This window comes from Eurosta solidaginis, chromosome 3 (assembly GCF_040869045.1).
Source record: "Eurosta solidaginis isolate ZX-2024a chromosome 3, ASM4086904v1, whole genome shotgun sequence".
NCBI lineage: Eukaryota > Metazoa > Arthropoda > Insecta > Diptera > Tephritidae > Eurosta > Eurosta solidaginis.
The window spans coordinates 113,374,984-113,402,049 of NC_090321.1; the positions used below are offsets into that span (position 1 = coordinate 113,374,984).

A 27,066-nucleotide genomic window follows, 5' to 3' on the forward strand; every position below is an offset into this window, starting at 1 on the left:
CCATCTTAAGTGTCGTTGATCGTTCTGATTTCTTATCAGTTGTGCAGTATTTATATTACATTCAGGTATTGGCATAGATGGGGTTGTTTTGTGTAGCGTTCCTGTGTGGTTATACCTGCATTAGGATTGCTTTGTATGTACCTGTTTTTATGCCTTGGTGACTGGTGCGGTAGGTTGTGGCAGATTGAAGTCAGTGATCTTCGCCTTTTTGCTTTTGGTGTGCTCTTGTTGACCCTGCGCGTTTATTTTTGTGTGTTTTATGGCTAAGTGTTTGTTCCCTGTACCTGGGAATTCGTTTTGCCGTTTGCAGATCAGCTTTAAAGGTTCAAATATCTCGTCGGAGCTGGTACGTACATACATCCTATTTTATATGTGGAGATAAATCTACAAAAAAAAAAAAATTTAAATAGATGTGCAAAGAATTCGCAATTGTTTTTCTTTCGACTATTAGAGAATACTTGCGACTAAACATATGTAAAATTTAGCCCGGTCGTCCGCGGATGTATGTAAATTTTTTGTCCCTAAAGTTAAAAATATAGAGAAAAAATACCTTTTCTTCTTAATAACGGAATGTTAAATATATTAAAAATACTCTAATTGCGAAATAATTACTATTAAAAAATTTTACTTACCTTCGAGCTTAGAATCCACCAAAAAAATTATATAAAAGTGTTCACTTAAAAGAAATATGAAGCTTAAAATTCAACAAGAATTTTGCAAATTTATCAATGCATTTTACGGCCACTCCTGCCTTCTTACTTCAATTACTCAATATATATGAGCAAAAATATCAAAAAAAAGCAAAAATCCCGTTATTTTGTTTATTTTCTTTCATTTCTCATTACAATTTTCTTGGAATAAGAACTTTGTTTTTGTCCAGCTAGCTTGTTCTACACGAAACACTGCGCGTCGCCCACCTTGGTTTTGAGCTGCCCGCTGCCTCAATGACCAAATAACCACTCCCATTCAGCTCTGGTTTAGTAGGCTGGCCGGAGCGGTGGGTCCACCCCCACTAGTTAGCTGGGGAGAAGAGGGTGCGGCCGTGGCGCGAGTCACCCTTTGCTGCACCAGGACGACGAGAGTGGTGTCTTCGGGCTACTTTTCGCTCCGTCGCCATGGTCTGGTAAGGAATGGCCCGCTGCAAGAACGACCGCACGACCCCCCTCTCCATAGCTCTGGTTTCGGCCGTGAACCGATGCGTGCGCACAAGGGCCGTGCGGACCGTTGGCCGTCCGCCATCCTGCCGCCGTACCAATCCGTCGGTTACCCTACCACCCTTCGACCGTCCTGCCGATACCCCCTCTGCTACGACGACCGTTAGCCGCCGCTCCCCCTCACCATCTTGGAACGGAAAGCTGCTGCCCTCCTAATACCTCCAGCCGTGTGTGCGTGTGTTCGTAACACATAAATATTGTGTTTTTATTCAGTAGGGGTTTGTGGGACCTTTACTCTACTCTGGATTGACTGAGCGTTACCCCAGCCTTAGACATAACCCACCTCATATACCCATCTCATTAATTTTCCAGCCATGTTGAAACTGCAAGTTTCCTTGGACTCCAGTTAGAGGACATTGATGGCAATTTATCATTGGTCGCACCCATTGGATGGAGCGAAGCACTACTTCTCGAAGCCGAAGGTTATGGAGCAGTCCAGCTGCAAGGAGCTGCTCCGAGGATGACATTTTGTAGGGGGGAGCCAACAAATAAAAAGGGATTGCTCTGAAATGACAGCCCTTGGTCGGGAAAAAACAACCGAGTTCCTCCTGTACAGAACCGAGTTGCTCCGGTATAGAACCAGCTGCCGTGCGAAGCAATCCGATTTTGCTTATTTTAAATAGCAATGGCAGATGAGTGCCAATGAACCCATATAACAAACTTCAATAAGGTATCTCAATATTTACTCAAACAGACAGGCGGGCGGACGGACGGATATGGCTAAATCAATTAATTCTTTCATCATGAGCATTTTGATATATGGAAGTCTATATTTATCTAGATTTGTTTATGCCGTTGCGATCAACCGTTTCACTGTTTTCACACAGACGGCTTATTGAATAATAAAGACAGTTTTCTACATTAAGACGCTTATTGAGCTCAATCTTCCCTATAAAATGAAGTCAAAAGCACAATGCAACTCTGTTGGGAGCGTTCAATTTCTTAGTTTTTGGTGTGTCCAGTGCTTAAAAATGTCATTTGTCAAAGTAAATGTCATTGTCTGCATGGCGGAACGATACCAGGTGGCCGCATCGAACAGCTGATTATAACCATATATTAAATATTTTGTGTACGATTTTCAAGTTATGCGAAATAAATTACTGCAATTCTTTAAATGTTTATTCCCCTGAAGGACTTCTTTATTGGGTAATTCTATCGACAGCATGAAAAATAGATAATTTATTGAGTGATTGCGTTTAAAGTCTTTAGGAGCTTGGAAAAATTAACATCGTTTTCCACATATCACACACTTGGACATGTTTCTTTTTTTCCTTTTATTTATATATTACAATTGTTAATTATCAAAACAGACACAAACCACGTCAAAAACTTAAAGGAAAAGAACAGCTTGTTGGTTGTTTTTGTAACCTTTGTGTACGTTTTGCATTCTCTATTTCCTTTTGACAATCCCATCGACCATGCAATGAAAAAAATAAAATCAGCTGATGAGGTGAGCCTATAATTGAGCCATGGAAATACCAGATACCAAAAATCAAATTTCATTACACATACATCTCTTAAAAACAAGAAAAGTCTGAGTTAAAAACACAGCGTGTTAGCTAAATTTATAACTCTTTCGCTTCTTTCATACCTACCAACATCGAGCTAAGTCCCATACAACCTCTTAAGTTAGAAACAGCTTTATTTTCAAGAATTTTGTTAATTGGTATTAACATAAGATAAAGTGAGGAGTTATGTCTCTCCTGAAAAGAAGGAAAGTGGACTTAGCACGTTTCGTCCGTAATCCATTTTAAAAAATATAAAATGCTCTAAATCAGGGCTATTCATTTCATAGCACAATTGTGCACTCCCAATTCAAACCCATATGATTCGCTCTGTCGTCGTTAATTGAGTTAGTCGTCGCTTGGCACCACTGATGACATGATACAAAACTTTTATTCTCTCTCAATTCTTTTCCAGGAATGGGTCTTGAAGTTCATTCTATTGTAAACAAAAGTTCATTCGTTTCCAAGAATGGGTCTTGAAGTTCATTCAATTGTAAACGAAAGTTCATTCGTTTCCAAGAACATCAGATGGCTATAGAGTTGCCTAAACTACCCAAAAAAAAAACTCCAAGAAATCCGTTCGGTTTCATTATTTTCAAAAAAATCAGCAAGTAAAGTGATAAAAACTTATTAAAATTTATAAAAAAGGCAAAGTTTTGTAGAAATATTTTGCGGTAGATAAGTGAAAAAATATGAAATAATATATTTCGATTGCGTTGCTTTGCTTTGTTGCGCTGGCACCGCCATAAGATAACAATGAACGGCTAGCCCCTGGTTATGTACATACATATTTATATCCACATACAATAAAAAACGCAAAGGTGAAGTATCTGCGTTGTCGTCCGCAAAAGGCTGTTAATTATACACGTTGCGTTAACCTATACGTATACCCACAATTTATCTCAGCTGTCCAAAGTGGAATGTTGCAACGCTCCACAAAAACCTGGCCTTTATGCGTCCATTTACATCAATGCGAAGACTAAGAAGCTGACTTTTTCTCCAATCGAAAGCTGATATCAAAACACGTTTCGTGTGCAGCCCTTCGATGAAAGGTGTTGTCACTGATAAATTTTCCATGGGTAAAAAATAGTTATTTTTTCTTCGGATTTGTAATCCTAACAAAAATTCGAGTTTTTTGATATCCTATTTGACAATCTTGAGTAAGTTTTCGGTGAAAATTATAAATTAAACCTTTACCATGTAAAATACCCCATAGTTATTCTGAAATGCCCAAATTAGATTTTGAGCATGATGATATCTATGGCCAATATTATAAAAAATGCACATTTTCACGCGCTGTCAGAGAGCGAGAAGTATCATATCATGTCATCAGTGCTTGGCACTTGGCGTAGCAACATCGGTTATAGGTATCGGCTAATCGGTATAAAAATATGTATGAAAAATTATGCGCTACACATATGCTTGTTGCTTGCTAGTAAGCGACTAAATGAAAAATCAATTCACCCGCACTATCATCGCGACGATTGCGCTCTAACTAATAGAGGTGCACTTTCAGTTTTGAATAGCCCGGCTCTAAATTGTCATTTTTTTCTTCACAATACATAATAATGAATTTCATAAGGTAAAAAATGTTACGGACGCGTAGATACTTAATGTTTTTGTACGAGGAACGACGAAGTCTGACGAACACTCTGCATGTGTACATACATATATACCAAATTTTGATTATTTCGTCACGACTAAAAAATTTATATTAATTTAGCTTCAAAGATGGCGAAGAAATACTGGAAGACGACAATCGAATTCAAATAATTCGAGAAAAGGATTACCTAGGCTTCTATGAACTGGTTTTAAATGAAGTACAAAAGGGGGATGCTGGCGTTTATACATGCAAAGCTACAAATAAATATGGAGAAGCTCAATGTGAAGCAACCGCATCAACTATAGGTAAGTAGTCAGGAATATAAGCATAGTATGCTCCGAGGCCGAATAAACCTTAGGCATAATTGACCATGTACATTGGGGTATAACTCGCACTTATTAGAGCATTGCTAATAAATAAAATAATAAAAAAAAAATGTTTAAGTTAAACGGTTTTATTGAAAACAATACTTACATTAAGTAATAATAATACTAAAAGTTAGAAAATAATTAGGTAGATCCTAGATACTAGTCATCGCACTCCTCATCAATCTAGGGCGTTGATCAGACGATTAAATAAAAGCGTTGCGCGCGTTAAATTTCTAAAAATGTGAGGCGTAGCATAACCTGATTAAGGTTCAGTTGGTCTTACTTATGACTATCAATAGAAATTTACGGCCGCCGTGGTGTGATGGTAGCGTGCTCCCACTACCACGCCGAAGATCCTGGGTTCACGCCCCGGGCAAGGCAACATCAAAAATTTTAGAAACAAGTTTTTTTCAATTAAAAGAAACTTCTTCTAAGCGGGGTCGCCCCTCGGCAGTGTTTGGCAAGCACTCCGAGTGTATTTCTGCCATGAAAAGCTCTCAGTGAAAACTCGTTTGCCTTGCAGATGCCGTAGGAAAACTAAAAAGGAGCACGACTCAAATTGGAAGAGAAGCTCGGCCTTAAATCTCTTCGGAGGTTATCGCGCCTTACATTTTTTTCTTTTTATAAATTCGATGGCCTTTGGAAGATTCTACTATTTATCTGTTACGAAGAGCCGATATTTTCAAGCATTGTCCTCAATTAGGACGTCCCGCGCAACACACCCCCAGGAAATATGTTACCTTACCATACAAAAGGACCAAAAAAATGCGCTTAAAAGCGCTTTGCATGATTGTATATTCAAGGGTCAACTTCCATCTACCTCAATATTTTGGTAGTTAATTGCGCTTATTGCTTTGTGGTTTCTGTTATTCTGGAGTTGCATGTAAGTACCATAATGCAAAATTCATTTCATCACTTTTGGGACAAAGTTTTAGACTGTAAACAATTTTTAAAAATGGATGATTTTCGTCTGAAAATGACGTACCGTTTTTTGTTTTGCCTAAATTTCGCTATACAGCACATACATTTTTTTAATTTTCGTCACGTAAAAATCAGCTGTTTTCGTCTGGTGACGTGATTGTTTAACATAATGCAAACACACGAACGATTCGTCTCTGCGGCGAAACGAACGTTTGTTTCGTAATAGAGAATGATATCCCAGGGATAAAATCACTTTTAATATTAATAATATAGTTTTTAAATAAACACATTAGCTCGCGCATGTTTTTGTTATCAAAATTGAGTCCGTACATGTGTATGTTTAGTTACATACAGAGCTGGGTAAATTCAATCCCATTACATTCCTCAGTAATTGGAAAAAGTTATCAATTCCTGTTCTTCACAGCAAAGGGATTGGTTACATTTCAATTCCCAAAAAAAAATATCAAAAGTAGTTTTTTTGAGGCTCAATGACAAAAAGTTGTTTCTTTGTAATTGAAAAAAAAAAAAAAAAAAAAAAAAATAGCGCAATTGTAACTTCTTTCCCAGTACTTTCGAAAGGAATGGGAAATGTAGTCGAAATTTCGTTCAATTATATTACAAGGAATTGAAGAAGTACTTTCGCATTTTCCATTTCATTCCTTAAAGGAATTGCGAAAGTAGGTAATTGAAAAATTGCAAGTTAGTGTGTATATAAGAATTTACTCCCATGTGGGTGACCCTTCATTATTTATCACATTTTTTTTGTGAGTGGTAACTGAAGGCATTTGGAAACATCAATGAATATCAAATCATTATCCTCTTAAAGTTCCCACCTAAGTAAGGGAATCTCCTTTCCTTCCTCCTTTATCAAAGGGTGGTGGCTATAGGAAAACAGCATACTTTTTAATATACTTTATACATAAAAAAAAAATTCTGACGTGTACATGAAAATCGCCGATACACATACATTTTTATTTTTTCTCCCCTTTCCGAAAAAGTATATTTGGTTCATAGGACAGAATGTGTGTAACGCGGTGTAATTTAACGGGATATTATCAAAAATTTAAATAATTCGAGATTTAATGATAACCCCAAATAATACAACGGTGAAATTATGATCAAAGGCATGATAAAAATATAGGAAGGTAAAACCATTAGCACTTCTCGGCCATAATGGTTTTTTGATTTAAAAAAAAATGTTAGAATCTCTCTCAAAAACTTTGTAGAAACGTGAAACCAAAGGAGACAAACGAAAATTTTAGCAAATTGACTTTTACAAATGCCCGGTAAAAAATAAAAATAAAATAGATCGAAAATTTGGTATTCATTTTTTATACCCAGCTGTACTTGTACACAGGGTGTTATAACTTTGATACGATAACCGTTGGTTGTACAGGTATAAAGGAATCGAGATATGTAGATATAGATTTCCATATATCAAAATCATCAGTATTGAAAAAAAAATTGATTGAGCCATGTCCGTCCGTCCGCCCGTCCGTCTGCCTGTTAACACGATAAATATTGAGATACCAAATTTGGTACACGAGCTTATCTGAACCCAGAATAGATCGATATTGAAAATGAACGAAATCGGATGATAATCACACCCACTTATTATATATATAACATTTTGCAAAACACAAAAAACTTGATAATTTAGTAAATAATACACCTATAATGTTGAATTTTGACGTGTGGACTGATAAAAATTTGAAAAAAATTTTTTAATATGGGCGTGGCACCACCCACTCGTGATAAAATCAATTTTACCAATATTATTAATCATAAATTAAAAATCGTTAAACCTATCGTAACAAAATTCGGCAGAGAGGTTGCCTTTACTATAGGGAATGCTTTGAAGAAAAATTAACGAAATCGGTTATATAAAAGATTTTTAAAAGTGTCGTTGACGAATAAAATAAGCTATATCTTTGCAAAAAAGAGCTTTATATCAATGGTTTTTCATTTCCCAAGTGGTTTTATAACAATAAATAGGAAAAACTTCAAATTTTAAAAATGAGGGGTGGCATCGCCCCTTTTATGACAAAGCAATTTTCTATGTTTCGGGAGCCATAACTCGAAGAAAAATTAACGGATCGTAATAAGATTGGGTACACAAGTTCTCCCTATAGCAGGAAATCTTTATAGAAAAAATGGACAAGGTCGGTTAAAGACCACGCCCACTTTTATATAGAAGATTTTTAAAAGGGTCGTAGGCGAAAATAATAAGTTAAATCTTAGCGAAAAATAGTTTTGTACCAATCGAAATTCAAATCTTGGAAAATATGCGTGGCACTGCCCCTTTCTTACAATGCATTTCCCAACGTTTCTGGAGCGATAACTCATCGAAAAATTTGGTGGACATGTACGCTTTTTAACAGGAAATATTTTCAGTAAAAATTGACTAAATCGGCTAAATCGCCTTCTTTTGTATAAAAGATTTTGTAAAAGTGCGCAGGTGCAGGTAATAAGCTATTTCTAATAAAAATTGGAAAATTTCGTTAATAGCCCTGCCCTTTTTTATACTCAGCTGAGCAGAACTCACAGAATATATTAATTTTGTTCGCACAACGGTACCCCGTAACGGCATAAACTAATCGAGATAGATCTTGACTTCTATATATCAAAATGATCTGGGCGAAAAAAGAAATTCATTTAGCCATGTCCGTCCGTCCGTCCGTCTGTCCGTATCTTGATGGAATTTGGTATGTAAGTTCCTGTGCGCTCATCCCAGATCACTATTTAAAATGAACAAAATCGGACTATAACCACGCCCACTTTTTCGATATCGAAAATTTCGAAAAACCAAAAAGTGCGATAATTCATTACCAAAGACGGATAAAACGATGAAACTTGGTAGGTGGGTTGACCTTATGACGCAGACGAGAAAATTAGTAAAATTGTGGACAGTGGGAGAAGGTAATTTAAAACTTTTGCAAGCTGTAATTTGGCAGTCGTTGAAGATATTATGATGAAATTCGGCAGTAACGTTACCCCTGTTACTATATTTATTTATTTATTTATTTGAAACTTATTTGTACAAGTAAGACACTGTCTTTTAGGTAGTACATCACATCAAAAAATTGAAGTTACATACATATAAATAAACTTAATAAAGAATGAGCACAAAATTTTGATTGAAAATAATGATAAGAATGAAGGTTTGGGATATGTAAATTAGGGTAAGTTAAGAGTTTAGGAAATATAATACTGCTTGTTTGAAACATCCTGCCTTACGAATTGCTTTTGTCTTGGAAGGAAGTGAGTTCCATAGACGGATTGTACTGACAAAGAACATTCTAGAGGATGTGGAGTATTTAAAAGCCGGTATCAACAGATTCAATGTTCGAGTGGACTGACTCAAGGTTAGCTTATTAAATAGGTAAGGGGGATATTGAGAATGCAGAAGTTTGTGCAAGAAACATAGATTTCTCATTTTTAAGAAATTGCAGACGTCACTCCCGAGTATTTGCATGGCACACGAAGATATGTGATCGTACTTTCTTTTAGAAAAAACAAATCGGGCGGCATTATTTATGGCCAGCTGAAGTTTGTTAAGTGATACCGAATCAAGGTTACCATATATAAGTTCACTGTAAGAAACTTGAGGTACTATAAGAGTTTTTACCAGCTTCAGTTTAGTGTCTCGCGGTAGTAAGTAGGCAGTTCTGTAAAGATGGCGAAGGGTGTTATAGATTTTACCCACCACAAAGCTGATATGGTTAGCACTAGTAAGACTAGAATTAATTCTGAAGCCTAGATTGGTAACCACATCCTGGAAACCTATTTTATCATCATTTAGCAAAATTTCAGGAAGGCTGCTTAAATCGTATGCTGCGTTCGATATTGCAATCGCCTTAGATTTTGACGCATTAAGATGTAGCTTATTTGCGCGAGCCCAGTTGCTTATGCGCTTTAAATCATTATTCAGCCTAACAAATAAGTCTTCGGAGAGCCCGATCGGGCGCGACATGTAGAGTTGGGTATCGTCAGCGTAAAGGTGTATAGATGCGTGGCGGCAACAGGCGACTATGTCGTTGATAAAAAGTGTAAACAATACTGGTCCCAGGATGGATCCTTGTGGAACGCCCAACGTTATGGACTTTAAATCAGAGAGTTTATCACCGCACTGAACTCGCTGGAATCGGCCAGTGAGATAATTTTGCATTAACATAATTGCAAAAGGGCTGAAATTATAGTAATTTTCGAGCTTGCGAAGTAGTATTTTAAAATCAACCATATCAAAAGCTCTTGAGAAGTCTAGAAGTACTATTACCGTAAGATCGTTGTTGTCGTAAGCTGGACGTATATCTTCCAGAATCTTCAACATGGATGTAGCACAACTATGCCCTTTTCTGAAACCTGATTGGACTTCAGACAGCAAGTGATTGTCATGAATATTGTCAATTATCTGCTTTGATAGTAGCTTTTCGTATACTTTGGATAAAGCAGGCAGTAGGCTAATTGGTCTAAAGTCTTTGCAGGAATCAGGAGAATTTGATTTAGGAATGGGAATAACATTCGCCGTTTTCCATTCACTTGGAAATCCACTGGTTATTATAGAAAAATTAAATATATGTGTCAGAGAAGAGATGGCAAAGGGAAGTATAAGTTTGATAAAACACAAGCTAATGCCGTCGATTCCCACGACATTAGACTTAATAGCCATAAAAGCTCCTAGCACATCATTCTCAGTTACCACAGTGAAATCAAAAGTACCTGAGCTAGGCCGACTTTTAACCCCGGCTACAGCTATTTTACTATGATCGTTATCATCTTCATACATAATAGCATTATTTTCATTATCATTTGATTGGCCGCGTAAAAAGAACGAGTTCATAACATTGGGGTCAATGCTGCACTCAAGACGGTCTTTTTTGGATACTCCTAAGGAACGAAGATTTTTCCAAATCATTGTAGGAGGTAAATTAGTATCAAACTTAGCATTCAGATAAGCTACCTTAGCATCGCGGATGCAAAGATTAACCCGATTTCGCAAAACGCGGTAAGCTTCCCAATGGGTTGCATTTTGAGATCGCTTCCACTCCCTGTACGCTCTCCCACGCTTTTTTATTAAATTTAAAATTTCCGCTGTAAACCACGGCTTCTTATGGCTTTGAACTTTTATGGTTTTTAGGGGAACATGTGCATTAAAGAGGTAATTAACAATGTTATAAAAATATTGCAATTTTTCATCTAATGTAGAAAAATACACACATCCTCTCCAATCCAGACGAGAGGCCTCTTCATTTAGAACTTCTAAGTTAACACCGTTGTAGTTCCTATATGTTAATTCAAAGCCAGATTCTTTAGTATTAAATTCCAAGTCATACGCTAATATCTGCATTTCATGGTCAGAAATGCCTTCCATGGGAAGTTGGTCAAAATGATTTACGAAATTGACATTATTAACACATACCAGGTCTAGCAGACTATATATGTTCTGGATATTAAAAATGGGTATTAAAAATGGGCGAAATTCGACTATGACCACATCCACTTTTTCGATATCGAAAATTTCGAAAAATGAAGAAAATTCCATAATTCTATACCAAATACGAAAAAAGGGATGAAACATCGTGATTGGATTGGTTTTTCGGCGCAAAATATACATAACGTTAGGAACAAAATTGTAAAATGCGTTGTGACACTTACCATATTAAGTTGAAGAAGATGAAAAAGTTCTGCAGAGCGAAATCAAAAGCCCTTGGAATCATAGCAGGAATGGTTTTGCATATATAAATCAATTAGCGGTACCCGACAGATGATGTTCTGGGTCACCCTAGTCCATACTTTGGTCGATATCTCGAAAACGCCTTCACATACACGGCTAGGGGCCACTCCCTTTTAAACCCTCATTAATACCTTTAATTTGATACCCATATCGTGCAAACACATTCTAGAGTCAGCCCTGGTCCACCTTTATGGCGATATCTCGAAAACACCTTCACATATACAACTAAGGGCCACTCCCTTTTAAAATACTCATTAACACCTTTCTTTTGATACTCATTTCGTACAAACACATTCTAGAGTCACCCCTGGTCCACCTTTATGGGGAAATCTCGAAAAGGCATCCGCATATAGAACTAAGGCCCACTCTCTTTTAAAATACTCATTACCACCTTTCGTTTGATACCCATATCGTACAAACACATTCTAGAGTCACCCCTGGTCCATCTTCATGGCGATATCTCGAAGAGGCGTCCACCTAATGAACTAAGGCCCACTTCCTTTTAAAATACTCATTAACACCTTTCATTTGCTACCCATATCGTACAAACACATTCTAGAGTCACCCCTGGTCCACCTTTATGGCGATACCTCGAAAAGGCGTCCACCTATAGAACTATGGTCACTCCCTTTTAGAATACTCTTTAAGACCTTCCATTTGATACCCATGTCATACAAGCACATTCCAGGGTTACCCTAGGTTCATTTTCCTACATGGCAATTTTCCCTTTTTATGTCTCCAAAGCTCTCAGCTGTGTATGTATTTTTCGGGTACACTCGAACTTAGCCTTCCTTACTTGTTGTAATACCACTTTTTAGTACAATGGCATTTGTGTGTTTATGTTTATTTTTCTGTTATATCTTTATTTTAAAATAAACAGTAGGGAAATCCCCATATCTGATGGTAAACTGCATTATTACCCGCTCACGGTCATTGGTGTTAGCCTCTGTCTCCTTTTTGCTTCCTTTAAACGAAAATTAATTCAGAATAGAACCATATGTATATGTATTATTGCGCAGCTTTGTAACACTATTAAGCACACAAAACAAACAACAACAGCATCTCAAGTGTACAGCTGTGTAATGTTCGGTTTCACCCGAACTTAGACTTCCTTACTTGTTTTAGTTCGGTTTTATATGTAGTTTGTTTTATAAATTTTTTTTTTAATTTGTACGGTTTAACCACGCGTGGTCATATTTTGCTCATACCAGCATCCAGCTTACTCATTAGAGATGTTACAGGTCTTCGCAGATGGGGATTCACCTAGTCCAATTGGGGGATATTAATATGTGGAGGCTGAATTTTTCCGACACCTTTTTCCCCCACTTTTTTTTTTTTTTTTTTTTTCCCCCACTTTGACGTTAAGTGGGACATCGCGATTTTGTTTTGGTGACATGCACATTTACATTTTCTGTACATCATCGACAGAATTAGGTGGCGTAGTCTTTTTCCCGTCCGTCCATGTATGGTTCTTATTTTTTTTGTAAAAATTCCACGCCTGGGTTAATAGGCTAGAATACTCAAGAAACTTTAAATAATATCCTCTAACAGCGTACCAAGGAATGAGCAGTTTCAATATTGTTCTACCAAAAAGAAGTTGCTATTGCAGATTTTTGTTCCACCCCTGCAAAAATCGTTGGATCACGTGGTCCACTTGTGTCATACTGGAGTACATACCATTATACTACACTGTAATGCAGCAATGGATCAATTCATCTTTCTACACGAACATATTGTAAGCCGATCGTTGCTCGTTTTTAACGATTCTAATCACTACACGATGTTTATTGGACTGGATTAAAATAAAAAAATAAGTAAATGTAAGGCGCGATAACCTCCGAAGAGATATAAGGCCGAGCTTCTCTTCCAATTTGCGTCGTGCTCCTCTTGATTTTCCCTACAAATTGGACGGACGGGACCTACATGTTTTATGCCGACTCCGAACGGCATCTGCAAGGCAGATGAGTTTTCACTGAGGCTTTTCATGGCAGAAATACACCCGGAGCGCTTGCCAAACACTGCCGAGGGGCGACCCCGCTTAGACAAATTTTCTTCTAATTTAAAAACTTTATTTCTAAAATTTGATGTTGCTTTTTCCGGGGTGCGCTACCATCACACCACGGTGGCCGCCGATGCACCCATGACACCCACACGCACTTGTATATCTTTATGCATAAGCCAAAAACCCACCCTCAACAAAGTAATTGCATGACCATATGCAACTACATAATAGAAGGAAGCAACAAAAAAGATCATCGGTTACATATTTTGCATACATTTACTCTGTCAATACAGATCAAGTACATTGGCATTTGCAACCAAAAAGGTATTGTTGGTACATCACAGTTTACCGCCAAATATAGTTTAGCCATATATTATTTATACACATACGTATATACCCACATTACTTGTATTCAGAAGCGCTGTGACAAGCCCGTATAAAGAACCAAGCGTACATTAGCCTGGTTTCAAAAAAAAATTTTTTTTTGCCCTTTTGACAAAATTTTTTTCCGATTTTCACAGCTTAATAAAAGCTCCCATTTCTTGATAAATTACATTAAATTATAATGCCAAAACCAAACGAAACCCAAAAATTTACCACTGCAGACCAATGCCTGCAGGAATTCATATATGACGGTAACCAATTAGAGGTTTACTGCTCAAGATGGTCACCCTCCCATGCTACCGATTTATCAGACTGTATGCTTAAGGTCAAATTAGAAGAGCTTGATAAAATATGGGCAAAGGTGCTAGCGTCCCATCGAGAAGTAAGTTTCTCCGATAATTACACAGATGTTAGCGGCTCGGTTGAGCAAAAATTCGCTCAATGCATGGAAACTTATCAAACATGCAAATCTGAAATTATGGAAGCCTTACAAACTTTCAACACTGCTAGCACCAACCAACAACAAATACCCGCCCACCCAATAAATTAATCAAACTCAAATGGTTGTTATTTGAAAGTACCAGCATGTGACACTGAATTATTTCATGGTGGATACGAAGACTGGCCATCCTTCAGAGATATGTTCAGGGCAGTCTATAAAAACCACCCTAAATTATCACCCGCTCAAAAGTTATACCACCTACTCCTGAAAACAAAAGGACAAGCTGGACTTATTGTCAAACAATACTCACTGAGCTATACTAATTTCGAGCTTGCCTGGGAAGCACTCAGATCTAGGTACGAAATCAAAAGTATACTCGTCGACAATCAACCGAAGACGCTGTTCAACCTACCCACAATATTCGCAGAAAACGGAGAACAAATACAGAAGATGCAGACAACAATCAACAACTGCATGTCAACCCTTAGCACCCAAGGAATCCCGACAACGGACTGGGACCTAATCCTCGTTTACCTCTGCTCATCGAAGCTGCCAAGTGAAAGCCTTTCACTATGGGAACAATCCCTCAGCTCCCGAAAATAACTCCCAATTTGGGATGATATGAATAACTTTTTGACCAGCAGATACGAGGTTGTAGAGAGATTAAGTACCAGGCAAGGCGAAACCCCAATTTTCGAGTTTTACACCACGAACGGTGAATCAAAACTCAACCCAATCTAACAATAATAGCAACCATGCGTATCACACGGAGTTCAATAAAACGGCTTCGTGTAGATTATGCAATCAATACCGCGCAGTCAAATCTTGGGTCAGGTTTAGGAATTTATCGGACTAGATTAGTCTGATCTAATGCGCTGCTGGAGTATATGGTCCAGTCCTAGGACTTCGCAATGTTAATTGGACCATATTTTTTGTATGAATTGTGGTAAATTTTGGAGCACTCTCTTGGTCCATAGCGAGTACTCCATACATGCATGCATGGAGTACTCGCGATTTTTGCAGGGAAATTACAGATGAATATATGATTTGTGCTATACACCAGGCTGGGGCCATATATAGAGATCGAAGTTGGGGAAGAGTAAGGCATATATGCTTCGGAAGTATGCATTCGGCGATGTCTGCAAAGGCACGAGCCTGACTTTGAAGGAAATCTCAGACTATGCGTTCGTGTTCCTCTGGATCGTACTACACCAGATCTCATCATAGGGCTTATGCAGATGTCTTCTTATCTGCCTTGGAGGCGCAACTGCATCAGTCAATTGTCTTTTGGGATGCCTCGGTGCTCAGACGTCTTAAGAAGATATTCCGTGGCAGTTCTAAGTAGGAAATTTGGTAGGCCTGCAACTTTCTCCGTTGCAGCGATTTGAGGATTTTGATGCATCTTTGTGCATTGTAGGCAATTTCGGAGACTGTGTTCGAACATCACAACCAAAAGTTGTTGGGGTTCCACAGTAGTAACGTTATGTCATCGAAGTGGCTGTCTAGTTGTTGTTTTGCGTGCAAGGTCCAGGTCGTGAACAATATGGCCGTATGTACGTTAAATCAGTGCCAAATCCTGTAAAGTGAAAAATTTGAAGAGACAAGTTTTATTTTGCAGCATAGTTTTCGTTTGTTTATTCCAGTGCGCATTCGCAGAGCCATGAAGCTGCAGGACAAAACTAAGCCTTTTAACCCGCAGGGAATGAAGCTCCCTCCGTTGTTGTACTTCAGCAACGAGGGCAATGTTTCCTATATTTCGGACGAGGGTGGCAGAGTTATGATGACTTTCGCACCTTTAGGACGGTTTTCCCACCAAAGTGATTACACTCCAATACATACTAAGAATTCGGGGGTACTCATAAAAAATGTTGAGCTTAACGTAAAATTATTTAATATCTATACTAATTATATAAAAATGCTCATATGGGACATGTTTGGAACGGCTAATCTCAAGAAGTACCAAACCGATTTTTATGAATTTTTTTTAAAGAAAGTATTGGCGCAAATGAACACCCTTCGCTTTTTATTTTTTCCATTTTCACAAACTAAAGCCCTTTATTTTTAGGATAAAGTTGATGAAAATCCCCAAATAATGCAAGCATAACACTTTTCGATGACCAAACCCAAGCTACAGCGGGCCAACAAAGACAACTTTGTGTTTGTGAAGAGATACATACATATACGCACAGCCAAAGAGAGTGCGTCATTTCGCTCTTGGCAAATGCACGAGTTTTAACTTTGTTCTTGTTTTGCGACAACCATTGAAAAACAAAACATTCAATTCGGTACAAAGCAACACATACATATGTACTTATGTATGTAGTAAAGTTGATTAGAAACACACATTATATGCAAAACCAAAATGTGATTTGCTTTGATATTGTTTTGTTACAACAGAGTTAAAACGAAAGGTTGCGAGCATTGAACAACAGCAAAGGGCGATTGGTCTGAAGTCAGCATTTAACTACAGACACATCTGAATTATATGGAACTTTTCATTGGCGGCATAAGTGAAATTTGCGTTTTTTGTAAGGCTAGGAAGTGACCAAATGAAACACCAGATATGTGCTGTAGTAAGAGTCATGTCAAATTAAGTGATAGCGGTGAGCCTCCGCCAGCAATCAAAGCACTGCATACAGGAGAGCATACGCCGTGCACTCATTTTAAACAAAATATAAGAAAATACAATGGTTGTTTCGCTATGACTTCGTTTGGCGGTAATGAAATTAGAGAAGGTAATTTCATGCCAACTTTCAGAATACATGGACAAGTGTACCATATTATTGGAAGTTTATTACCACCGCCCAACGTGGTTACAAAATTTTTCACAAATATATTTTTCTTCCCAAGAGGATCAACTTTCGTTGCGCCAAAATGCTGCACCAACTCTTCAGAGAGATATTTTGAAATTAATTCAAGAAATTCTGGTTGAAAATAATGTGTGTGTTCGAAGTTTTATGATTTCTATGGAGCGCATGCCATTTAATTGAAATACCTATGGGGTTGTAATCCATGCCGACAAACGCTATGAACACCGTGGTCGATTAATGCCCCTACTGCAGGCGAGGTCGCAGTATTTATAGTTGACGAAAATGCTGGTCCCCGCCATATTGTGCTACAGTCCCACGATAACACTCTCCATCATGTGTCAGAAATTCATCCTTCATATGACCCCTTGCAATACCCTATCATATTTTTGAATGGTGAGGACGGTTACAGCATAATTATACCGCAAACTTCTCCAAGCAGTGGGGCACCTAACCCACAAAATACAGTTTCATGTATGCAATTTTATGCATATAAAATTATGATTAGAGAAAATAGCTTTAATGCGCTTTATGGAGTTTAATTACAAACAAGATATTTTTGAAAGTTAGATGCCATATGTTTAATGCTGAATAGCAAAAGCGGGGTTTACCTCACGCTAATTAATTTGGCTAATAGATAAAAATCTTCCCAATGACATGGATGGCATTATATCAGCAGAAATTCTAAATAAAGACGAAGATCCGATGTTGTATGATATAATTACTAAAAATATGATCCACGGCCCATATGGGGTTGATCATTTATCATCGCCCTGTAAGTTGAATGGACGATGCTCAAAACGACACCCACGCGAGATCCTAGAGCATACGCAGACCGGAGAAGATGGATATCCAAAAAATAGATGAAGTTCTTCAGCGGACGGTGGCTATATCCATGTACTTTCTAATGGGACAACGCCGACAACCGATGGATCGTTCCATATTGCCCCGTTCTTTCCAGATGTTTCTCCGCTCACATAAATGTATAGTACTGTCATTCAGTGCAAGCAATCTAATATCCATATATATAAAATTAAAATTATGTATGTATGTAGGTATAGATCGAGTTGCGTCCTAAAGGGATCGACCGATCACAACCAAATTTGCACAACCCACTAGAAACCTACTAAGGATGGTCATAGGCTAAAAATAATATCGATATAGAAAAGGGGCGTGGCACCTCCCATGAAAATTAATATTTGGTACTACATAACTCTGAAGGTATTCGTGCTAGAGCATTGAAATTCAGTAAGGAGTTATATGAGGTCAATCCCTAACACCACCAAGAAAATAAGGGGTGAGTAAGAAGGGGTGTGGCACCTCCCATAAAAATGGAATAATGAATATTGGTAAGGAGCTATATGACGTTAAGTCCTAACAGCACAAGTAATATATGGAATTGAAAACAACACAAATGGGACTTTCAGAACTATGGCTGCCTTAAAAACTTAGGTTATTTCAACACGTAAAGTTTGATTGCAGAGTTGGGTTTGGCTGTTATTCCTTTAGTATTCTTTTATGTTATCTTCAGGGTTGGTATTTTTGGATACGTCTGGAGAAACCGGAACAAACATTTCTGTTTAACTTGATATAAATTGATGTAAGAGCAAAAAGAGAAATCACTATGGCAGTTGCTTTGCAAGATACCGCGGATACCCTTTGTGTGGTGGACGTACAACTCCGCATTTAAATGACCACTATCAGCAAACATCTAATACACCGATGTGCAACATAAGCAAACGGTCAGGTAAAAGTGAGGGTCTGCGATGTGTGCACCATGACTCATAAAGAGTCGGTGCAACTTTTATACCAAACCCCTAAGAATTTAAGGTGTAATCACCATCTCATAGGTGGTGCTTTCCTGTTACTTGATGGAACAGCCGCAGTTGAAGTAACTGCGTGCTTTTTCGTCTATAGAGGGAAATTTGGCGGAAACACTTCAGCAGCAGCTTTTGCTAAATAACTTCTTGAAATTAATTATGGCAAAATTCCTATTTCTTTACTAACAGATTCGATTTCTTTTCCTGCAAGTTTCTAAGAAATTATGACATCACCTGAAACTTTAGTAGCTAATGTTTCTTCCAAATATTGAATCTATCTTTACAAACTATAAATGGCTTTGAGAAAAGGCATTTTAGGCACCTTAAAATGAGGATGTTAATATCACTAGAACCAAGACAACTTATCACTCTATAAACACAGTCGTGAAAGAGTCTCAAGCTGTGCATATCCGATTGAGTTTATTTGCTCTTTTGAGCTATCAGAAATGTCTCCTCATCGATTGATCCTTAAAAAGGGCCCATAATATCATAATATTTATGCTTCGTTATTTCGATTCTCCACGTCTATGTAGTGGGACAAGGCTCTTCATCACAAAACTTTTACGAATGTCATTGAAGCAATTCATTTTATCGGAAAGTTTCGAAAACAAAAAAGTTTAAAACCAAGGATTCCATTGATACCGATAAATTAATCTTTTCCATTTTAAATGCCTCAAATATCCTATCCCTATCAATGAAGCTCAAGGACGATAATTTCTGATTGATGAGCGCAATTCAAACCTTTATAGCTTCAGGGCTTCTTCAACTCAATTGTCAACCTCACCTACGCGAGGGGAATCCTGTTACAAATATGAACATATCATACAACAACAGTCATTATTAGCTGTAGCAGAAGTCAGTCTTACCAAATCGTGTTTTACCCATGGCCAGTTACGCGTAGCCCGCATATTTTCATAGAAACGTGGGATAAAACCCACGGGCATAAGCTAGTCTAATATATATTCTAAACTAGCAGGACACCGGTGTGCTTCGATACACCAATAGAAATATTCGAAAAAGAATAAAATATCACAGAATTTTTTTAATCTTTATTTCAGTTCTTACTCCAAAACATTTGGATACACTACATTTTTCGTTTTTCCATCTGGGATAAGAATGAACAAACAATTTGGAATGCCTACTCTGGAATAGGCAACGTATAGCTGTCCGTGTGAAAAGCACGGTTCCTCCAAATTCAGTCCGCATACGAAGCGTTTGTCCTTGCTCCTTGTTGACTGACATAGCAAATGACAGGCGCACTGGAAATTGCAAATGCTTGAATTAAAATGGCATGTCTGTTGGTATCAGTGGGATTCGCGGTATAAGCACAATTTCACCTTTAGCCTTGCCGGTCAGTACTGTTGCTTCAATTAAATTCGTCATCAATTTTTTACATTCAGCCTTGTTCCATTACACAATTCTTTGCATTTAAATTCCGTAATAAAATAACTGATGAGCCGACCTTCAAATTTAAACAATGCGGTGGCATACCAGACGGTTCCAATGAATTCAAAAATTCAACTGGATAATTCACTGCGTCATCTCGATTCATTGCATTATCCACTGACTTGTATGTTGTCACCACACCTGGCAATTTTTTCAGAATGTGATGATTGATTTCATTGACATGTACATTTTTTGGTGCCAGTATTGCGCGTTCTCTCAACCAATCGTAATTCATGTAATTTTGAACAATATTTGGAAACACTCGTTGGCAATGTAATCAAACCATTTGTTTTGTCGATTGGAATTTTGCCATTTGCGATATCTAACAATTGCTTCGAGAACTGCTCTGCAGACTGATCATTGTGCAAGTGAACACGCATGTTTATGTGTAGTGTTAATTTTTTCACGTATTTCCACAAAAGGGAAGACTTCAAACATGCATTGATCTCATCTGCCGGTGTTGATAGTGGAATAACGGGCAATGTTTGTCGAAAGTCACCTGACAATAAAATTAAAGCACCACCAAAGAGCCTTCGGTTTCCACGTAAATCTTGCATCGCTCGATTTAATGCTTCCAATGATTTTTTGTTTGCCATTGTACACTCATCCCATAGAATGACCGCTGCTTGTTGCAAAACTTTTGCCATCGCTGAATTTTTGGATATGTTACAGGTTGGAGTGTCAAACACCTGTATATTCAATGGCAATTTTAAAGCTGCATGAGCTGTTCGTCTTCCATCCAAGTTGCAGCAATTCCAGAAGAAGCGAGTGCCAAAGCAATTTTCTCTTGCGATCGAATAGTTGCTAAAATCAATGAAATCACAAATGTTTTCCGATGCAGCCAGGTGCATCCAAAAAAATAATCCACCAGTGTTATCAGAAAGAGCTTGCATGATTTTGTTGATTGTTCAATTTGGTGATGTTGGATTGAACAAATGTACGTAAATCATCACAATCGAATTGTTGTTCACGCTGCAACTCTCGATCAAATAAATCATGCATTGGACGTATTGGTGAAATCAAAACTAACTGCTCCAATGCTTTATTGGCAATCGCAAAACACATATCTTCTATTATTATCAAAGGTTCATTATACATTTCCAATGTAATCAACAAATCATTGCTCTACGACGCATCCGAATTAAAATATCTTCAGTCATGTAATCTTTATATTTATTCCACAATTCAATTGGATTCGATGGCATTCATGTTGATATTATAATAGAAAGTGGCATTCGTATTTGCTGTGGATGAGATGAAATCGATGCATCGTGAAGTGTTGCGCCCCAATGAGTGTCATCTTCTAACAAATGCAAGAGCTGACATGCTTCGCGATATGTCTGACAAAAATGACCGTGAACTGTCCTTGAATCCTGAAATGATTTTGGTCCTCGATCTTTACCAACAACATTAGCAAATAGAAACATTCAGCATTGTTGGGATGTACCGTATACATCCCGCCCATAACATCTGTTTGGAAAATACCTGGATGACCATCAACTGGTGTTCCTTGTTTAAGCCATTGAAATTTTTTTCGATTATGCATTCCAGGGGTAATATTGCGGTATATAAACATACATCAAATTTCTTCCAAATGGGTCGATTTCACACAATTGAAAAAAAAGCAGTTAAAGTAGTTGCTGGTGGTTGTGCTGCTCTCTGCTGTACATTACCAGTAGTGAAATAAACTCGTTGACCATTCTCCAGATGAACTGCCAAATGGATGCCTTTCGTGCAAAGGAAACGAAAAGATACGTCAAACTGCTTCATTACTGCGTATGTATCGCCTCATTTGATATTGAGTGATTTCATCATTTCTATTTTCACCATCTACTCCAAAAACAGCCATATCACTTCCTTTATTCACATATTTACAAATGTATTTGATAGACTTTACTGAGTTACAGTACCCAACATTTATGTGAGCCTGAAAAACTTTTGACAGTATCGGTGAATATGGCACGACCCAATGATTGTCAACTCCAGTGTCTCGATTGCGCACCCTTATTATCGCCGTTTTACCATTATTTTCAAACCATCGACGTCGATACAATAGATATCCATCATTGCCTGTTATGGTATCGGAAATTAATGCTCTCGGATATCGCTTTGAACATTTCCCATCGATCCTACATGTTGAATTCATATTTATTTCACCGCATGGACCGTGAATCATGTTTTTTTGTACCACTTCAAATAATTCTGGATCGATGGTTTGATCTGGTGTTTCGGCTGATATGACGCTATCAACCTCTTCCGGTGTTATTTTACGTACCAGCCATATCAATATGTGAGCGTGTGGCAAACCTCTTTTTTGCCATTCAGTCGAGTACATCCAACATTGTACCTTTCCAAAAACGCTTAATTTCACAATTAAATCCATCAGTGTCTTCAATTTTTGCCGGAATACACGTGCTGTAACATCGTGTCGATCTGTTGGTGACTGACCGTCGAACAAATTATTATACTCAGTTGAGCAGAGCTCACAGAGTATATTAAGTTTGATTGGATAACGGTTGGTTGTACATATATAAAGGAATCGAGATAGATATAGACTTCCATATATCAAAATAATCAGGATCGAAAAAAAATTTGATTGAGCCATGTCCGTCCGTCCGTCCGTCCGTTAACACGATAACTTGAGTAAATTTTGAGGTATCTTGATGAAATTTGGTATTCAGGTTCCTGAGCACTCATCTCAGATCGCTATTTAAAATGAACGATATCGGACTATAACCACGCCCACTTTTTCGATATCGAAAATTTCGAAAAACCGAAAAAGTGCGGTAATTCATTACAAAAGACCGATAAAGCGACGAAACTTGGTATATGAGTTGAACTTATGACGCAAAATAGAAAATTAGTAAAATTTTGGACAATGGGCGTGGCACCGCCCACTTTTAAAAGAAGGTAATTTAAAATTTTTGAAAGCTGTAATTTGGCAGTCGTTGAAGATATCATGATGAAATTTGGCAGGAACGTTACTCTTATTACTATATGTACGCTTAATAAAAATTAGCAAAATCGGAGAAGGACCACGCCCACTTTTAAAAAATTTTTTTTTTTAAAGTAAAATTTTAACAAAAAATTTAATATCTTTACAGTATATAAGTAAATTATGTCAAGATTCAACTCCAGTAATGATATGATGCAACAAAATACAAAAATAAAAGAAAATTTAAAAATGGGCGTGGCTCCGCCCTTTTTCATTCAATTTGTCTAGGATACTTTTAACGCCATAAGTCTAACAAAAATTAACCAATCGTTTTGAAATTTGGTAGGGGCATAGACTTTATGGCGTTAACTGTTTTCTGTGAAAATGGACGAAATCGGTTGATGCCACGCCCAGTTTTTATACACAGTCGTCCGTCTGTCCTTCCGCATGGCCGTTAACACGATAACTTGAGCAAAAATCGATATATCTTTACTAAACTCAGTTTACTGAACTCACTTTATCTTGGTATGAAAAATGAACGAAATCCGACTATGACCACGCCCACTTTTTCGATATCGAAAATTACGAAAAATGAAAAAATGCCATAATTCTATACCAAATACGAAAAAAGGGATGAAACATGTTAAGGTAATTGGATTGTTTTATTGACGCGAAATATAACTTTAGAAAAAACTGTATAAAATGGTTGTGACACCTACCATATTAAGTAGAAGAAAATGAAAAAGTTCTGCAGGGCGAAATAAAAAACCCTTAAAATCTTGGCAGGTATTACATATATAAATAAATTAGCGGTAACCAACAGATGATGTTCTGGGTCACCCTGGTCCACATTTTGGGCGATATCTGGAAAACGCCTTCACATATACAACTACCACCACTCCCTTTTAAAACTCTCATTAATACCTTTAATTTGATACCCATATCGTAAAAACTCATTCTAGAGTCACCCTTGGTCCACCTTTATGGCGATATTTCGAAAAGACGAACACCTATAGAACGAAGGCCCACTCCCTTTTAAAATACTCATTAACACCTTTCATTTGATACCCATATCGTACAAACAAAGTCTAGATTCACCCCTGGTCCAGAAAGGCCCACTCCCTCTTAAAATACTCATTAACACCTTTCATTTGATACCCATATCGTACAAACGCATTCTAGAGTCACACCTGGTCCATCTTTATGGCGATATCTCGAAAAGGCGTCCACCTATAGAACTAAGGCCCACTCCCTCTTAAAATACTCATTAACTCCTTTCGTTTGATACCCATATTGCACAAAAGAATTCTAGAGTCACCCCTGGTCCACCTTTATGGCGATATCTCGAAAAGGGGTCCACCTATAGAACTAAGCCCCACGCCCTTTTAAAATAATCATTAACACCTTTCATTTGACACCTATATCATACAAACAAATTCTAAAGTCACCCCTGGTCCACCTTTATGGCGATATCTCGAAACGGCGAACAGCTATAAAACGAAGGCCCACTCCCTTTTAAAAATACTCATTAACACCTTTCATTTGATACCCATATCGTACAAACAAAGTCTAAAGTCACCCCTGGTCCACCTTTATTGCGATACCTCGAAAATGCGTCCACCTATAGAACTAAGGCCCACTCCCTCTTAAAATACTCATTAACTCCTTTCGTTTGATACCCATATTGCACAAACGAATTCTAGAGTCACCCCTGGCCCACCTTTATGGCGATATCTCGAAACGGCGTCCACCTATAGAACTAAGGCCCACTCCCTTTTAAAATACTCATTAACACCTTTCGTTTGATGCCCATATTGTGCAAACAAATTCTAGGGTCACTCCTGGTCTACTTTTATGGCGATATCTCGAAACGGCGTCCACCTATGGAACTAAGGATTACTCCCTTTTAAAATGCCCATTAACACCTTTCATTTGATACCCATATCGTACAAACGCATTCTAGAGTCACCCCTGGTCCATCTTTACGGCGATATCTCGAAAAGGCGTCCATCTATAGAACTTAGGTCCACGCCCTTTTAAAATACTCATTAATACCTTTCATTTGATACCCATATCGTACAAACGCATTCTAGATTCAACCCTGATCCACCTTTATGGCTATATCCCTAAATGGCGTCCACCTATAGAACTATGGCCCACTCCCTCATAAAATACTCTTTAATGCCTTTCATTTGTTACGCATGTCATACAAACACATTCCAGGGTTTCCCTCGGTTCATTTTTCTACATGGTTATTTTCCCTTATGTTGTCACCATAGCTCTCAACTGAGTATGTAATGTTCGGTTACACCCGAACTTAACCTTCCTTACTTGTTTTTTATATCGTTCCACATCGGATTACATGTAAAAGTGATGAAAAGATCTGGTCGGCCGTATTTTCGAACATATGACATAGCATCTTGTACATATTCGTGCATGTGGCGTGGACTACCAATATAAGAAGCTGGTAATATCGTCAGACGTCCGATATCATTCACATTTGCATCATTCGCTATTGCATCTTGTAAATGTATGTACTGTTCAGATCGCAATTTGGCTTGATTGAATCGGATTAAATTGAGACGTTCAGTTTCAATTTTTGCACACATGCCTCCAATGTATTGGTGAAAAAGTTTACCTCATCTCAGAATGTAATTTTGTTCTTGTGCACGAATCATCAATCGATAAGAATAATAATTCATCGCACACACTTTTTTTTGAATATCTCGACCTGTAAAAAATATGTTCATTGGATTTTTAATTTTAGTTTTTATTTAATATCTGATTAATATAATTAGTATATTATTTACCGGTTCTTGGATCTATCATTGGTATATTAATGTGATAACCATCATCACCTTTCCAATGTAGAATTGGATATTGTAATGCATCGTAGCTGCGATGAAGCTCCGAAACACGCTGTAATTGTTCATTTCTACGATGAAGTACAATATCGTGGGATTGAAACTGATCGCCAACAATTAAAATTGCCACTTCATCAATCGTCGGTATATTAAATCTTCTGGCATGCTCACCAATAGGCGGTTTATCCGCTCTGATTATGATTTTGTGATTATCAGATGGCATACGATCGAGAGCGGTTTTGAACAATTTCACCAATCCATTATTCTGATGAAAAAATCTTTGGAGATCGCAAATAATCGCTCGTTTTGTATGTGAGCCAATTGCGCAACGTTCATCCAACTCACAATTTTCATTACCGATAAAATATATTTGCAAAAATTGATGGTTAGCGTCAGGAAATGGTAGCAATGCACCCGCTCGATGATAAATCTGACCTTGAATCTGTAATGTGTGTGCAATGTAATTTGATGTTGGATCAGAATCCTTAAAAACATTGTAGAAACTGTTACTTAGATACACAGAGCAATTAGATATTCCACATGAAGTAATCACCTTAAATGTCGGCAAAAAATTGTTTCTTATAATTTTTGAAGCACCAAAAGAAGTTATTTGAAATGATGAATTGTATTCTTGTACATGATTCATAAAATGCTTCAACATTGGTGATCCTCCAAAAACCAATGAGTGCAATGGATCAGGTGGAGTATCAAATGCCAGCAATTTCACTTTGCCATTAGCATAACACATGCCAGCCGTTTCACCCAGAAAGTTAGCTGCTTCACAATGTGGACATATCGCCCTCATTAATCCAATATATCCATGCATACAAATTGATTTGTGGATCGTAATTAAAAGCAGCACGATACATATTTTCTAGAACACGACGTCGTATTTGTCTTGGTCATGCTTTCTTTGCCGCTGTGGTTCTGCAGATATATTTCGTGCATATCGTTCACGTCGTATTTCATTTTGTTGTGACGGGTCATCAATACTTTGCGCTCTTCTTTGAAGTAACATTCT

At 37.7% G+C, this 27,066-nt stretch overlaps 1 protein-coding gene across 11 annotated transcripts in view; it reads left to right on the top strand.

The window, feature by feature from the left end:
• Window positions 1–27,066, top strand: part of Obsc (Obscurin) — a 2,548,720-nt gene that overhangs the window by 1,149,677 nt on the left and 1,371,977 nt on the right. For all 11 annotated transcript variants that reach the window (XM_067772951.1, XM_067772955.1, XM_067772952.1 and 8 more), the window contains one exon: window positions 4,443–4,627. In XM_067772951.1, the coding sequence (XP_067629052.1) occupies window positions 4,443–4,627 (185 nt within the window). The remainder of the gene's footprint in view (window positions 1–4,442; window positions 4,628–27,066) is intronic.